Below are 18,496 nucleotides of genomic sequence, written 5' to 3'. Positions count from 1 at the left end.
TTAAACACCACCACGACAGGGACAGGTAATAAGTGTTGTTAATGGAGAGGATTTCACACACTGGTGCCATCTGGTTTGTCACGTACATGGGTGTCATGCACCCTCTCTTATTCGTGCATTGCTCCTTTGTCTTTCTCAATAAATTAGGGATTCATCTTTTGTGGACGTGACAAACCTTTGCGCAAATTTGACTTCTGTGTAACCGAGATTAGGTAGGGACATACTTAGTGGCCAGGCTAACAGAGTTGGCAGATGATACAGCCACAAAAGGGACATAAATTGAATACATTTGGATGGCAATCCCTAAACAATATTCCGCATGGCTCTAGCTTTGGCTGATTTACCATTCATTCTGTGAAATAAGAAGAACACAGAGGATCATTGAGGCCAGTCAGTTATCTTTGGTAGGAGTCAAAGTACTGGCAGCAATCAGCGACATAAAAATGTCCTCCATGGAAGCAATGCAGTTTATTAAGCTCTTTTTTGTCAATAGGAGAGTAAGTTGTATCTATTGCTCTCCCTTTCACAGTCCAACCCCTCTGTGCCTCTCTCTCTCTCTCTTTCAATCCTCTTTTATAATAATATATTACATGTGACAATCACAGGTGTCTGTTTCACAGAGTTAAGTTTCCACCCGCAGTTATGGAAGAAGCCGTTTGTAATGACATAATGCTTTGTCTGAGGTGGAGACAAAAGGGGAAAAGCCGAGGGAGATGCACTGTGGGTCTGAAGAGGTGAGACCCTGTAGTCTTCTTGGTCTTGGTATTCAAGCCACACTATGAACAAAGCAGCGAGGTGTGTGGACAAATAGTAATGTTGTGGCAGGCATGTTGTCATGTTTTATGCAACATTCCACTATTCACCTCGTAGTTGCATTTTACCAAGGTAGCGCTTGGTGAAATTCTAACTACATAATGATGACATAATAACTAAGCTTTTGTTTGTCTGGGGTTCACAAAAAAAACAGCACTGTTTAGTACCATTGTGCACCAGCTACTGTAGTTGATTGCAATTGAATTCCTCATAGTCCAGACCTGGGGATTCTATCCTTGCTGTAGCCTGCAATAGCATCATCAGCATTGGACGTGATTGGCATTATGCAGCATGACCATGGTTCCACCTTCCTGCTGCTCAGTCTATAAACCACCACGATGATATGACATTGTACATTGTCATACAGTACCAAACTCTTTCATCTTACAGTAAACCAGTGTTTACAACTTTGCATTTGATGTCATATGTCACCTTTGCATTTGATGGTAATGGGGCAAAATCTGGTCAAGGAAACTTCAGGGGATTTATGGTACATTTCCAACCAGCCATCATCTGCAGTGGGATGGGGTTTACAACCGTACAGGGCGGACGTAAGAGCTGTGGAGAGGCTTCAGAGAGGCAGTAAAAAGGCCTGAGGCAGCCATTTGAAGCAGCGTTAACAGCCCCCTCCTACCAGGTGTTTTCATTGCTATGGCATTTTGTTTTAACTATCATTAGCTACAAGAGTGAGAGGAAGCCATGGTATACCTGAAGTATTTAATGTATGGCCTGACACATAAAAGGACTGGGAATATGATGTATGACATATGAAGCCCAGTGCACATTAGTGAAATGTGTGTTCAGTTTCAATCCTGTTCAAGCCACGTTCTATCATCTTGTCTTGTTGCTACTTTCATCTTGTCCTGTTTTAGTCACACTTTCATCTTGTCTTGTTGCTACAAAGAGTAATTGGTGAGAATATATGGCAGTGAGAGTAGTGCTGTCCTGTATAATGACAAAATAGCTATGTTCCTAGACAAAGGCAAAACAAAGAAATCTAACAGTGTCCTCATCTCATCTCAGGTCCTGCTGCTTTCCACCAAATGTTGCCCCTGTCTGTATTCTAATTGGCCGTGGAATTATAGGTCATCACCGAGCTACTTGAAGCCACTCTCGCTCTCGACAAGCGATGGCTTCATCAGACCCGGGTGAGGAGTCCTTTCCAGTTAGAATGGGCTCCTAATTAGGGATAATAAGCTCACTTCAAGAAATACAGAACTGTCTGCTTTAACTGTTCCTGTCCCTCCTCATCTCATCGACTTCTTTTAGAGGGGCACTTGCATAAATACCAGGCGAGTCTTGAACAAGATCACTGCTTTATTAAACAGCCACTGTTACAGCTGCCGGTCTGGAGCAGAAAAATAAACAAATGGTCAAATGACAGAAAGTGAGTGGTGCGTAAGTGATGACTAATTATTTCCCCCTGTTAGCATGTCAGAAAGGTGAGGAGAGACAGGCAAACACAAAGCAGAAATTCAATAGGACCTGCTTAGGCCACATATCACAGGACTTTGAGACATTTCTGAGGATTTAACATGGTACTCATTACAATGTAAGCATACAAATGTACACTTAAAACCTGGGGGATAGCCTACTTGACAAAACAAGGGTTCAGAAAAACATCTGCAGGTTGCATTCTGTTCATATGCTGGTTTGAAATGACGTACAATATCACACCACACGCAGTTAACAGCACCTTCACACAAAAGAATGAGTGTAATGTATCATGGGGCAGGTTGTTACAAATTAGGCCACATAAACAGTCCCTGAAGGAGGGGACAGAGAGTGGAATGGTAACATTAGCTGAGGATCTGGAGGAAATGGTGGAGAGAAAGAACCACATGAATGGGATTATTTTCTCTGTCCACCTGAAGTGCTGTTAAAGAGCATTGCATACAAATATTCATTATTACTCTCTCTTGAAAACCACCAGAGCTGCATAAAGATCCAGATCATCTGTTTACAGTGACACTGTGATTTGTTTGACTGAGTAATAACAGGCTTAGTGTTCCATCCCCTCAGTGGAGGTGGTAAAATCAGGTAACAGGTGTGAACTGAATCCGGCCCAGTGATCAGAGACTACAATCAGCTCAGCGCAAGAAGTGAGAAGTGTCATTGTCAATTGTCTCTCAAGATAAATGTTTTCTTCAATTCATGTCTTTAAGTCCTGCAAAATAGGAGGTCATTTTCACGCAACTAGGCAACTCGTTTTAGCCTGTGATCAGTCAAGGATGTTATCCAACTCAATCAAACTAACTCTCACACTTTCTGGTTATGGTAGTGGATCTGAACCCGACGCCCTGCTGCGTAAATTAAGCCTGGCTGTGAGCTGAGACAGCTCGGTTCACCACAGCACTATACCAGAGTAGCATCCTATGGCTGACACACTCAGCCAGCCACAATACACCACTTCTCTCATCACGCACGCACACACACACACACACACACGCACGCACGCACGCACGCACGCACACACGCACACACGCACACACACACACACACACAGTCAGTATATCACTGCAGTCAAGAACATAATGCTGCATCCACACTCTCGGTCAGTTAAGATGTCTCTATCATTCTGATGCATTTACTATATGAATAGTACTGTATACTGTAAGAAAGTGCACATAAGAGACATTAGAATAAGTACGCTCTTTATTAAATGTATGCATCACTTCACTGCATATCGGCATTCCTATTGAGTGTGAAAGTGCAGCGCATGCAGTATTTTAATGTTTTGTGATAAAAGGAAATGTTAGGGAATGAACGTTATTTATAATAAGGGTTACATGGAGAAAATCAGACTTCTCTGAAATAAAAATGGATAGCCTTCCATTCAACAAAATATATTTGACCTAAATCATCCCTGAAAAACAAGTGACCCTCCCCTATACAGCCCCGCATTGGAGGTGTCACAATACACATAAAACCTAGCAGTCAAACAGGGAAATGGTTCCAATCGTTTAGGCTTACTCTGGCGTGGCATTTCGATAAGCATGTAAATCTCTCTCAGACAAGGTGACTTTTACAAATATATTCGGCTCAATTTACTCTCAGATTCAAACATGCTAATTCACATCAAAGTAGACCTCATGCAAGACTACAAATCCCTGCAAGCTCCTGCACGTCATCTCTAGCTGACACCTTTGCTAACAGGTATTGTGTCAATTTAAAACTTGCACAAGACAGTTCACAGAATTGTCAATTGAAAGAAATGTAGCCAATTTATCCATTACAACATTTGACTAACATCAGAGAGTTAATCCGGAGATTCTTACCTTTGCCTCGTTTTGGCAGTCTCATCCAGATCATCATGGCATTTTTAGTTTTTTATGATAGCCACATTAGCATCTAATTAGCATTTACTTTTGGCGAGGTACAAACAGGCGAATATATTTATAGGCACCAGATTTACACGGTTATCAGAAAAATGAATGATGGAAAAATGATTGGAACCATTTATTGTTTGACTGCTAGGTTTTATGGGTATTTTGACTCATACTGTGGTACTCTATACCCCAAATAATAATTAAAAACCAAGCGGATAGCAGAGAACATGTCTTCCTTTTGCCCACACTTCTTGGACAGGCAACAGGGCTGCGGGCCAGAAGGTTGTGGGTTCACATACCACTGTGGACAAGAGTAGGGGTGTAAAGAGCCCCTTTATAGTAAAAGCATTGCATGAATATACCATTGTATTTGCAGGTGCAAGAAAAAAATGGCTTTTATAAGCACTTCTTGCAATTCCACGTAATATTCCATATTGGTGGACATTGCAGGCTAAGAATGGAGAAAGAGATAGGAGAGATAAGCCTATGTGTTATCATCTTATCACATTTCTCCAATGCCAAATCAGTGTGTCTTTTTTGCAATGAAACTGTCCCTGTTTGCAAATAATTCAATCTGAGACTTAATTTAGGAATCTGAGCATGGTACTTTCAAAAGTTAGGCCTACCTTTCCACCCTAGACAGAGTAGACCTACCGACGCAGAAAAATGTAAGCTTTAACTGCTGGCTTCTCTTCATCACTGGCTTCACCCAACGAGAGAAGGTCACAAGTGTGTCCCTAAAAGCTGTCTGGGTTTAAACACCTTCTATTGTGAAGGAAGTGAATAGCTTTAATCAATTGATAGTGACATAATTAGATTACCTCGCAAGCAAAGTCAGCCTCTGAATGTCAAAGAAACAAAACAATGATATCCCCATATGCATCAGTGTCACCACGTTGCCAGGTATTTTACAGCTTGTTTCTAGCATAAGCATTGCGGACCAAGGCACTGTTATAGATCAATGAATATAATCGGATCCGTTTCATTTTCTTCCAAATGTTCTTAAATCTTTAACTGTCATTTTCTCGAATAAAATGTATGACTATTAATCCTCCTGAGTGGCGCAGCGGTCTAAGGCACTGCATCACAGTTTTGCTGCGTCACTACAGCCTGGGGTTTGATCCCAACCGGCTGTGACCTGGAGTCCCATAGGGCAGCGCACAATTGGCCCAGCGTCGGGAGGGTTTGACCGGCGAAGGGGAGGGGGCTTTACTTGACTCAATGCGCTCTAGCAATTCCTTGTGGCGGGGCGGGCGCCTGCAGGCTGACTTCAGTTGAACAGTGTTTTCCTCCGACACATTGGTGCAGCTGGTTAAGCGAGCGGGTGTTAAGAAGTGCGGTTTAGCGGGTCATGTGGGTCATGTTTCGGAGGGTGCATGACTTGACCTTCAACTCTCCCGAGCCCGTTAACAGCCCTTCACTGACATCGAGGTAGGCTTTTTAAAGAGTGCATGGTGGGTGGAGGAATTGACCAACAATTCTATGGCTATAGCAGTCCATAGCCTAATTTTGTCTGTCAAACAGGTAGGCCTACCTAACTTCTTAAATAGGAAGACATTGTTAGTTCACACCTGTTGTTAGTAAAGTCTAATTAAGTGAGGATGGTTTAAATGAATTATACCTACTCAAATGTATCTACTTTCAGCCCCATGAGTTGTCCATTTCCAATAGATTTTTCTTTCAGCACCACAATGTAAGTTACTCGAATCTGGCTTATTGTGGGGTCAATAACTCTGATAAATACATCATGAGAGAAACATATTGTTTTTAATAAATTAATTATAGTAGTAGCAATCTATCAAAGTTGACCTCCGGTCTTCCTCATCTTCGCGTTCTCCTCAAACTGAACAGAACATAGACTATTGGCCAGTCCGCGCAAAATATTTTTGGGGACTAGGCCTAATCAAAAATTATTTTCCTCCAGGTAATCATTCTGTAAATATCGATCTGTCCTTTTTTTATCCAGCAGCATACCACCTTGCATCCCATGCTGACTTTCCTCTGAAGCTAAGTAGGGTTGGTCCTTGTTGGTCTCTGGATTGGATGGGAGACCAGATGCTGCTGGAAGTGGTGTTGGGGGGTCAGTAGAAGGAACTCTTTCCTCTGGTCTAAAAAAATATAGAACAATTCCCAGGGCAGTGATTGGGGACATTTCCCTGTGTAGGGTGCTGTTTTTCAGATGGGATGTTAAACAGGTGTCCTGACTATCTGTAGTCACTAAATATCCTATGGCACTTATTGTAAGAGTAGGGGTGTCAACCCTGGTGTCCTGGCTAAACTCCCAATCTGGCCCTCATACCTTCATGGTCACCTAATCATCCCCAGCTTCTAATTGGCTCATTCATCCCCCTGTAACTATTCCCCAGGTCATTGCTCTAAATGAGAATGTGTTCTCAGTCAACTTATCTGATTTTTTTTTTACATGTTGGGGTCATTATTGTCATACATGTGTTATAACTGCTAATGCTGTGAGATGACCTTCACAGAGATACACCTGAAGATTTTTTAATTGGAGATTTGCACTTTCTACATGTCACTCTACATGCTATGAGAAGAGTCAGATAATACACAGGCTACTGCTTCTTTAAAAAAAGAAGAAAAAAAAGAGGCGGCGATGAGTGCAGAGAAAGTGGGATGGTACCATCATGAATATTAATCAAGTAATTTGTTCCTTAGAGACAGAGCGCAGCTGGATGTCACTGATTTGATTGAACTAGAGGACACCTCGCATCATAACAACTCATATAAAATCTAAAATCATATCTTAATAAGCACAACAACCTATTGAGTCGCGGGATGCATAACAAAATTATAGTTGTATAAGAGACAGCTCAGAACATAGTAGCCTAAAACAGCTGTTGTCATCGGTTTTTAACATTTTTCACTATTTACCTTCTATTGCTTTTGTGAAAATATATTTTATCATAGAGTTTAATTATAGTAATTGCACTTATGGACACCATTCTGGACAATTTCGCCCCGGATAAACTTTTCCCCAGTGCCAACCTGTTGGACCTTGAGGATTTGAATGAAGGGGATTTTCTCAACAATGTGGTAGGTGCAGATGTTATTTTTTCTATTCTACATATTATCAACACTAATCTTTACGCACATAGTGATTGACAAGCTGCAATGCAGCATAAATCGTGTGTCGCTGTTATTCCCAATATTTTTTAAATATATTATTCGGCTTGCATGCCCATAGCCTATGCAATTAATGCTTCAATGTCTACAGTGTCAGCAGTGTTCTTCTGTCTCGACTGTGATAGATGTGTTAATTACGCTGTAATAAACTGATTTATGGATGAATTAAGCTGTGAGACTACACTGCAAATATCCAATGCACGTCAGAGAAAGTTGCTGGGTTCGTCACATGCGTGTCAGCAACGATTACGAAAGATAAACAGCCGGCATGTAGACTATTGCTGTTTTATTTGCTCAGCTGTGTAATTCAGCAAATTCTCTTTCCCAATCGTGCCGGACCTAAAGTGGGCGTGTTAGCTGGAGTTGATCCTGCTCATGCATCCGGCTTCAGTGCGTTTGTAAAGACTGTTGTGACGTATGTGAAAACTATCACACTTTTATGATGGCCCTCAATAAATTACTCTGATCGAATTGAAGACAATTAAAAAAAAAAAAATGTTTAAATTTCACCTTTATTTAACCAGGTAGGCTAGTTGAGAACAAGTTCTCATTTGCAAATGGGACCTGGCCAAGATAAAGCAAAGCAGTGTGACAGAGACAACACAGAGTTACACATGGAGTAAACAATAAACAAGCCAATAACACAATAAACAAGTAAATGACACAGTAGAAAAAAGGAAGTATATATACAGTGTGTGCAAAAGGCATGAGGAGGTAGGCAATAAATAGGCCATAGGAGCGAATAATTACAATTTAGCAGATTAACACTGGAGTGATAAACGAGCAGATGATGATGTGCAAGTAGAGATACTGGTGTGCAAAAGAGCAGAAAAGTAAATAAAAGAAAAACAATATAGGGATGAGGTTGAGTGGGCTATTTACAGATGGACAATGTACAGCTGCAGCGATCGGTTAGCTGCTCAGATAGTTGATGTTTAAAGTTGGTGAGGGAAATAAAAGTTTCCAACTTCAGTAATTTTTGCATTTAGTTCCAGTCACTAGCAGCAGAGAACTGGAAGGAAAGGCGGCCAAATGAGGTGTTGGCTTTGGGGATGATCAGTGAGATATACCTGCTGGAACGTGTTGTTATCATGACCAGTGAACTGAGATAAGGCGGAGCTTTACCTAGCATAGACTTATAAATGACCTGGAGCCAGTGGGTCTGGCGACGAATATGTAGCGAGGGCCAGCCGACTAGAGCATACAGGTCACAGTGGTGGGCGGTATAAGGGGATTTGGTAACAAAACGAATGGCACTGTGATAGACTGCATCCAGTTTGCTGAGTAGAGTATTGGAAGCTATTTTGTAGATGACATCGCCGAAGTCGAGGATCGGTAGGATAGTCAGTTTTACTAGGGTAAGATTGGCGGCGTGAGTGAAGGAGGCTTTGTTGCGAAATTGAAAGCCGATTCTATATTTGATTTTGGATTGGAGATGTTTAATATGAGTCTGGAAGGAGAGTTTACAGTCTAGCCAGACACCTAGGTATTTATAGTTGTCCACATATTCTAGGTCGGAACTGTCCAGGGTGGTGATGCTAGTCGGACAGGCGGGTGCGGGCAGCGAATGGCTGAAAAGCATGCATTTGGTTTTACTAACGTTTAAGAGCAGTTGGAGGCCACGGAAGGAGTGTTGTATGACATTGCCGCTCATTTGGAGGTTAGTTAGCACAGTGTCCAAGGAAGGGCCAGAATGGTATACAGAATGGTGTCGTCTGCGTAGAGGTGGATCAGGGAATCGCCCGCAGCAAGAGCGACATCATTGATATATACAGAGAAAAGAGTCGACCTGAGAATTTAACCCTGTGGTACCCCCATGGAGACTGCAAGAGGTCCGGACAACATGCCCTCGATTTAACACACTGAACTCTGTCTGCAAAGTACAGTGCCTTGTGAAAGTATTCGGCCCCCTTGAACTTTGCGACCTTTGCCACATTTCAGGCTTCAAACATAAAGATATAAAACTGTATTTTTTTGTGAAGAATCAACAACAAGTGGGACACAATCATGAAGTGGAACGACATTTATTGGATATTTCAAACTTTTTTAACAAATTAAAAACTGAAAAATTGGGTGTGCAAAATTATTCAGCCCCTTTACTTTCAGTGCAGCAAACTCTCTCCAGAAGTTCAGTGAGGATCTCTGAATGATCCAATATTGACCTAAATGACTAATGATGATAAATACAATCCACCTGTGTGTAATCAAGTCTCCGTATAAATGCACCTGCACTGTGATAGTCTCAGAGGTCCGTTAAAAGCGCAGAGAGCATCATGAAGAACAAGGAACACACCAGGCAGGGCCGAGATACTGTTGTGAAGAAGTTTAAAGCCGGATTTGGATACAAACAGATTTCCCAAGCTTTAAACATCCCAAGGAGCACTGTGCAAGCGATAATATTGAAATGGAAGGAGTATCAGACCACTGCAAATCTACCAAGACCTGGCCGTCCCTCTAAACTTTCAGCTCATACAAGGAGAAGACTGATCAGGGATGCAGCCAAGAGGCCCATGATCACTCTGGATGAATTGCAGAGATCTACAGCTGAGGTGGGAGACTCTGTCCATAGGACAACAATCAGTCGTATATTGCACAAATCTGGCCTTTATGGAAGAGTGGCAAGAAGAAAGCCATTTCTTAAAGATATCCATAAAAAGTGTTGTTTAAAGTTTGCCACAAACCACCTGGGAGACACACCAAACATGTGGAAGAAGGTGCTCTGGTCAGATGAAACCAAAATTGAACTTTTTGGCAACAATGCAAAACGTTATGTTTGGCGTAAAAGCAACACAGCTCATCACCCTGAACACACCATCTCCACTGTCAAACATGGTGGTGGCAGCATCATGGTTTGGGCCTGCTTTTCTTCAGCAGGGACAGGGAAGATGGTTAAAATTGATGGGAAGATGGATGGAGCCAAATACAGGACCATTCTGGAAGAAAACCTGATGGAGTCTGCAAAAGACCTGAGACTGGGACGGAGATTTGTCTTCCAACAAGACAATGATCCAAAACATAAAGCAAAATCTACAATGGAATGGTTCAAAAATAAACATATCCAGGTGTTAGAATGGCCAAGTCAAAGTCCAGACCTGAATCCAATCGAGAATCTGTGGAAAGAACTGAAAACTGCTGTTCACAAATGCTCTCCATCCAACCTCACTGAGCTCGAGCTGTTTTTCAAGGAGGAATGGGAAAAAATTTCAGTCTCTCGATGTGCAAAACTGATAGAGACATACCCCAAGCGACTTACAGCTGTAATCGCAGCAAAAGGTGGCGCTACAAAGTATTAACTTAAGGGGGCTGAATAATTTTGCACGCCCAATTTTTCAGTTTTTGATTTGTTAAAAAAGTTTCAAATATCCAATAAATGTCGTTCCACTTCATGATTGTGTCCCACTTGTTGTTGATTCTTCACAAAAAATACAGTTTTATATCTTTATGTTTGAAGCCTGAAATGTAGCAAAAGGTCGCAAAGTTCAAGGGGGCCGAATACTTTCGCAAGGCACTGTAGTTGGTGAACCAGGCGAGGCAGTCGTTAGAAAAACCAAGGCTATTGAGTCTGCCGATAAGAATATATTCCTCATTTATTAGTTAAGTTAAATATTCAGCACATTTCACACAGGGATCAAGAGTAAATGTAACTGGAAAATGTCCAACTGTACCAAGACTAACAACCACACCACAAAGAGATGGAGTACATCATTGTTACTAGGTGGTGGAAAACTGGACCAACCAATGGGCTATTGGAGAAATGGTGAGCAATTTGGAAGGGATCCCATTAGGCTTTGAATGTTCCATGATTACTCATTCTTCTGAGGAGAGAGTGGTGGTTTGTATCTTTAACTACTCCCCAATGGGTCAACATTTAATCTAATCCAAACACCTATTGGACATAAAGAAGTGTAACTGGAAATGCTTCACACAGATGAATGGGAAATCATGTGACATAATGGCATTCACACTGAATCAGCACATCAGCTCAGCTAGTCATGCGCTTGGTACACTTGAGGATGAGGGTGTTGTCAATGGGGATTTGACAGACTTATAATAGACCCAGATGTCCCTCCACATTCTCCCAGCTGTGAGGGTATGTATCAAGCCTGGCCCCTGGCCCTCAATGGCTTGATTGTGGTTGGAGGATTTCTAGGGGACAGCGACAGGGAGGAGAGGACCAGTCTGTCTTTAGTGTGAATACGTTCAGATTCTAGCAACTGACTGCCGTCTCAGTGCTGTGTGAGAGTGAATGGGGGCCTGTGTGTGTGCTGCGTGCACCCCTCACCGGTCTGCCACTGCTTCCCCCTGCACAGCCCTCTGTTGAAGCCCCTCTGTAGGCCCGATGTGATGAGGCTCAGGCCGGGGCCTCTTCAAGTGAAAGAACCCTTTTATGCCTTTAAAAATTACAGCAAAATTACACACTGACAGCGTTGGAGGAAGGGTGGGGGGAGGCAAGTAATAGGCGGTGTTTGTTTTACCAACTATTATGGAGGTTTAAATATAGGTGGGTCATTTAAGGGTTTCAACTGTTTAGGTTTCTGTGTGCTACTTTTATATTTATAGCTTGGAGTTAGAATTTCAATGGATGTCTTGGAGTTTTCGTATGCTGCTTTTGATGTCTCTCTTGCCAAGCACTTACCCTACATTTTAGGTAATTGCATGGGTGGGTAAATCAGATAAGCTGCAGGCTATTGTGTAGCTTTTAAGATCAGAGTGTGACCACATTAACTAGGATGCCCATGGGTGGAGATTTGCATATTCTCATGATGCGACTTTTAGAAATGTGTCAGAGGGTGTTCATTCCTTTTACATGGATTACAGCCTGCAATGACTTCGCAGGTTATCTTCATATTTGGCTGGTCTGTTCAATCCCACTTTATTTGAATGATAAGAGAAATTCCTATCAGCTAAAAGGTCAGTAAGCATACTGTAGTTGACTGCAGAAGTTAAATATTCACTTATATGGATGCACAGAATAGAACGGCACCTGCAAGTGCTGCACTGCAAGCGTGTGTCTGTGTGTCTGTGTGGAAAAGGGGGATCCCAGCTGGCAGGTGACTGGCCGACACGCCCGCGTCTCACACAAGCCAGCAGCTAGTTCTGCTCATAGGTGATGGAGCGTGACTGGGCATGCCATAAAACTCCAGCAAGTCGAGGCCTTGCAGTCGAGACACACTAATGTAGAGTGGGGGTGGAAAGGAGTTTTTGGCAGAGGGAGGAGGTAAAGGGATCAGCTAGCTGCATTCCTTCCCACTAGGTTCCTACAGGGACTCATTGCGCTGAGCTTTCTACTGCTGTTTTTGGAGCCAGTCCATCATGGATGGCTATGACAAAGTTATGTAATATTTTGAAAATGCATGTATGCATGCAAAAGAAACCAGTCTATCAAAATGGCAGGCCACTGGCTCTAGTTCTTCACAATCATTGACACTTTCTGCTACATGTGTTTTCCGCTAAGGAGCGTAAACCCCTGCTACAGGCTTCCAATTTCAAGTGGTCAATAAAGTGATTCTACTCTATAACTTGATCAGGTGTGAGGTGAGGTAGTTTGATTGATACCCTCTGCTATCAATCAAGCATTGAATGAATTCAGACTAAATGCTAGTATATAATAGTGTATCAGTCAGTGATTAGTTTTATTGCAGCCTAAGTTGCTTAAATCAAGAGGACATTGAATTTCCTGAGTGGCCTAGTTACAGTTTTGACTTAAATCGGCTTAAAATCTATGGCAAGACTTGAAAATGGCTGTCTAGCAATGATCAACAACCAAATTGACAGAGCTTGAAAGAAAAATATAAGATTAATGGGCACATATTGTACAATCCAAGTTTGCAAAGCTCTTAGAGACTTACCCAGAAAGACACAGCTGTAATCTCTGCCAAATATGATTCCAACATGTATTGACTCAAGGGGTTGAATACTTATCTAATCAAAATATATTAATATTTTATTTTCTATGAAAACAATTTTTGGGGGAATTTTTCTTCCACTTTGACATTGCAGAGACATTGCAGAGACATTGTGTAGATCTTTGACACAAAAAAGACAATTAAATCCATTTTAATCCCATTTTGAAAAAATCTAAGGGTATGAATACTTTTTGAAGGCACTGTACTGTATATACCAGGGCTGTCCAACCCTCTTTCTGGAGAACTACCATCCTATGGCTTTTCAGTCCAACCCTAATTTAACACACCTGCTTCTACTAATTAGCTGCTCAACAAGACCTTAACTAGTTGAATCAGAACTGCTAAATTAGGGTTGGACTGAATACCTACAGGACAGTAGATCTCCAGGAAGAGGGTTGGGCAGCCCTGGTATATACTGATTAGAGGTCGACCGATTAATCGGAATGGCCGATTTAATTGTGGCCGATTTCAAGTTTTCATAACAATCGGAAATCTGTATTTTTGGACACCGATTTGGCCGATTTTTTTTTTAAATATTTTTTTTTTAACATTTTTACACTTTTATTTCATCTTTATTTAACTAGGCAAGTCAGTTAAGAACACATTCTTATTTTCAATGACGGCCTAGGAACAGTTGGTTAACTGACTTGTTCAGGGGCAGAACGACATTTTTACCTTGTCAGCTCGGGGATTCAATCTTGCAACCTTACAGTTAACTAGTCCAATGCTCTAACCACCTGATTACATTGCACTCCACGAGGAGCCTGCCTGTTATGCCAATGCAATAGAAGCCAAGGTAAGTTGCTAGCTAGCATTAAACTTATCTCATAAAAAACAATCAATCAATCATAATCACTAGTTAACTACACATAGTTGATGATATTACTAGTTTATCTAACGTGTCCTGCGTTGCATATAATCGATGAGGTGCGTATCGTTGCTCCAATGTATACCTAACCATAAACATCAATGCCTTTCTTAAAATCAATACACAGAAGTATATATTTTTAAACCTGCATATTTAGCTAAAAGAAATCCAGGTTAGCAGGCAATATTAACCAGGTGAAATTGTGTCACTTCTCTTGCATTCATTGAATGCAGAGTCAGGGTATATGCAACAGTTTGGGACGCCTAATTTGCCAGAATTTTACGTAATTATGACATAACATTGAAGGCTGTGCAATGTTACAGGAATATTTAGACTTATGGATGCCACCCGTTAGATAAAATACGGAACGGTTACGTATTTCACTGAAAGAATAAACGTCTTGTTTTCGAGATGATAGTTTCCGGATTCGACCATATTAATGACCTAAGGCTCATATTTCTGTGTGTTATTATGTTATAACTAAGTTTATGATTTGATATAGCAGTCTGACTGAGCGGTGGTAGGCACCAGCATGCTCGTAAGCATTCATTCAAACAGCACTTTTGTGCGTTTTGCCAGCAGCTCTGCTGTTTATTACTTCAAGCCTATCAACTCCCGAGATTAGGCTGGTGTAACCGCTGTGAAATGGTTAGCTAGTTAGTGGGGTGCGTGCTAATAGCGTTTCAAACGTCACTCGCTCTGAGACTTGGAGTAATTGTTCCCCTTGCTCTGCTCGGCTTTTGTGGAGCGATGGGTAACGTTGCTTCGAGGGTGGCTGCTGTCGATGTGTTCCTGGTTCGAGCCCAGGTAGGGGCGAGGAAAGGGACGGAAGCTATACTGTTACACTGGCAATACTAAAGTGCCTATAAGAACATCCAATAGTCAAAGGTTAATGAAATACAAATGGTATAGAGAGAAATAGCATAAAAACTACAACCTAAAACTTCTTACCTGGGAATATTGAAGACTCATGTTAAAAGGAACCACCAGCTTTCATATGTTCTCATGTTCTGAGCAAGGATCTTAAACGTTAGCTTTTCTTACATGGCACATATTGCACTTTTACTTTCTTCTCCAACACTTTGTTTTTGCATTATTTAAACCAAAATGAACATGTTTCATTATTTATTTGAGGCTAAATTGATTTTATTGATGTATTATATTAAGTTAAAATAAGTGTTCATTCAGTATTGTTGTAATTGTCATTATTACAAATACATTTTAAAATTAGTCTGAATAACCGGTATCGGATTTATTTGGTCCTCCACTAATCGGTATCGGTATTGGCACTGAAAAATCATAATCGGTCGACCTCTAATACTGATGTGTGTTTGTCATGGAAGGATCAACAAAGAGATTCGTGACAAACTAAGATGTCATGAGAAAGATTAATAAGCATTAAAAGGTGCTAGCGAGTATCAGCCCTTCAACTTTGTCTCTGAGGTGAATATCAAAGGCGTGGTGGTGCCTTTCAGTCAAGTGCAGAGCACACACCCTGGAAATAAGCTCTAACATGTGGTAGTTGCAGGCTGTGATCAATTTAGAAAGCATGTACTGTCAAACCAGTTAGTGTTTTATCTTTGGTGATGGTGCGTGTCTCTTATATTGTCCTCACTGAATTGTTAAAAATGCCGGTCATTCTTTTTTTTTTTTTTATCGTGCCCATGTCTATTGCTCTTAGAAGAAGAAAAAAATCTGTACTCCCATGAAAATGTGAATTATAGAACATCTTAGAACTAGAAATGATGTGGTTTCTATCAATATTCATTTGAAATAGATGACATAATAGAGCCTCCAGCTATATTATGGGCCTTTCCGAAATAGTATATTGATTTAGACATCTGAGTAATAGGAGCGTCCACAAATTTTGAATTGGACCAAGTTCTGGTGAGCCTATAACCTATTTTCAGGGAAGTTCTCATGTTCTTTATCTTATATCGACATGAGTGTTTCCTTCACCCATTTCCTTCTCATCACATCCTTGAAGGTATCACTTTGTTTATCATTGTGTAATAAGAGGATAATGCCCATTGTAGTTGAAGTACCCACCCATCCTCCAAGCTTACAAAGAGTCATATATCTGCAGCATTGTACCAATCTGTTGCAGGTTATTTTCACACTGGTATAACATTTTAGGTCACCTTATGAATGTTATCCTTGTGGTTTCCGACTAACCGAAATGGTACTAAATGGAGCTGTGAGTTGTTTGGCTTATTGAGTAGATATGTATAATTAATCTATTTTATTTTGTATGAAAGGCTGGTGGGCAGTTTTCTCAGTCTGTAAATCAGTCCTCTGTTGAAGTCTCTGGCAACCAGCTCTGTAAATGAAACAGCAGAACAGAAGAAGCCAGACTTAATCTGGAACACATTGTTAGGATGGAGCTTTCAGGGATAGATTTCAGGGAGAGGCTTTCAGGAGACATAGCAGGGACAGTTCTAGGCAAGTCTTTTTGTCATATACACCTACACATCTCTATTGGAGCAGTAGGACTGGCTATACCTGTCAGACAAAACCTGTCTGAAAATCCACTTTCCATATAAGCAACCAAATGAATTCAATTAGTGATGTGTAGACCTTACCGTGAAATACTTACTTTACAAGCCCTTAACAAACAGTGCAGTTCAATAAATTAAGAACATATTTACAAAATAAACAAAAGTAAAAAGTAACAAAAAGTAACACAATAAAATAACAATAACGAGGCTATATACAGGGGGAACTGTTACTGAGTCAATGTGCGGGGATACAGGTTAGTTACAGGTTAGTCACAATGTGACAGGTTAGTCACAGGTAGGTCACAATGTGACAGGTTAGTCACAATGTTCGGGGATACAGGTTAGCCACAGGTTAGTCACCTTTGAATGACTGTCATACTGATATGAATTGGATTCAAATATAACAGTTGGATTCCTGTTCCCTGACCCATTTCAACCACAGTTCATTCATACCTTGCCTCGCTGGTTCTCTCAGACCGAGTCAACATTGTAGACTGGTGTTAACCTTTGCTGGAACAAGGCTGTAAATTCTTTCAAAGCTTCCAATGGTGGGGATCCTCCCCTTTTTTTCCATTTTCGCCTAAAATGACATACCCAAATCTAACTGCCTGTAGCTCAGGTCCTGAAGCAAGAATATGCATATTGTTGGTACCATTTGAAAGGAAACACTTTGAAGGTTGTGGAAATGTGAAAGTAATGTAGGAGAATATAACACAATAGATCTGGTAAAAGATAATACAAAGAAAAAATAACCATTCTTTTGTATTTTTTGTAACATCATCTTTGAAACGCAAGAGAAAGGCCATAATGTATTATTCCAGCCCAGGTGCAATTTAGATTGTGGCCACTAGATGGCAGCAGTGTATGTGCAAAGTTTTAGACTGATCCAATGAACCATTGCATTTCTGTTCCAGATTTTGTATCAAGGCTGCCCAAATGTGCCTTTTCATGTTCAGAATTGTGCACTCTCCTCAAACAATAGCATGGTATTCTTTCACTGTAATAGCTACTGTAAATTGGACAGTGCAGTGAGATTAACAAGAATTTAAGATTTCTGCCAATATCAGATATGTCTATGTCCTGGGAAATGTTCTTGTTACTTACAACCTCATGCTAATCACATTAGCTTATGTTAGCTCAACCGTCCCGTGGACAGGACACCGATCCCAAATAAGTTTTTTTAAGAAGATAGTACTTGAAGTTCAGACTAGTCAATTAAGTGTACTAAGGTCCATTATTAGTCTCAGGAAGTGCAACTGGCTGTGAGAAATTGTCATTGTCTTGAGTGGGAGAAAAAAAAAGGAAAAGGAAAAGCAGCAACTAAATTACAGACTGCAGGACCAAGCTGAGCACAGGAAATTGGGGACAAACAGTCAGAGAGGGAATGGTTGGGACTGTGAGGTTGCAAGCTGAAGATAATATTGAGAAGTGATTAAAGTGACTTGAGTTTTGCAGTCCATTTGGTTGGCCACAGATGCCACAGCAAAGTAGAACTCCAGACTCTCAGGACCCTGGAGCTTCAGTGAGAAGGTGATCCCCCCCCTCAACAATAATATTTTCTGGGCTTCCTCTAATCTATCACAGACTCTAAATGGATCCAAACAGTCCCTTAAAGGTCAGGAAACCAGTCAGAGTGACACACAGAAGCCTGTCTCTAGTGGTTGTGGTTTTCAAACCTCTCTGCTTGCTAAAGAAAGCATCTGCACTGGAATGAAGAAACCAGGCCTTTCCACTCAGGGAACGTGGGGGATGGGAGCTCATAGGTCTACTCTATACTTTAGGGTGCTCCCTCGCTGCTCATGCAGAGGGAAATTCAGGCCATGGGACTTCTGACTGCTGCCTCAACACTAGATGAATAAATGAAATGTTGGACTCAGTGAGGAGCAGGAGTCATTGAGTGTCAAGTCTGGTTGATTTGAGAGCTTTGGAAATACCAGT

General features: G+C 41.1%; 1 protein-coding gene across 1 annotated transcript in view; it reads left to right on the top strand.

Moving 5' to 3' along the window:
• Window positions 1-6,832: 6,832 nt before the first annotated feature.
• LOC115112520 (cyclic AMP-responsive element-binding protein 3-like protein 1) overlaps window positions 6,833-18,496 on the top strand; it is a 30,445-nt gene continuing 18,781 nt past the window's right edge. The window contains 1 exon segment of the mRNA XM_065011846.1: window positions 6,833-7,196. Coding sequence (XP_064867918.1) covers window positions 7,095-7,196 — 102 coding nt within the window. The 5' untranslated portion in view covers window positions 6,833-7,094.

The sequence above is a fragment of the Oncorhynchus nerka genome, linkage group LG27 (genome assembly GCF_034236695.1).
Source record: "Oncorhynchus nerka isolate Pitt River linkage group LG27, Oner_Uvic_2.0, whole genome shotgun sequence".
Taxonomy (NCBI): domain Eukaryota; kingdom Metazoa; phylum Chordata; class Actinopteri; order Salmoniformes; family Salmonidae; genus Oncorhynchus; species Oncorhynchus nerka.
The sequence above is the reverse complement of the archived record's forward strand: the minus strand, read 5'-3'. Positions and strand labels throughout refer to the sequence as shown.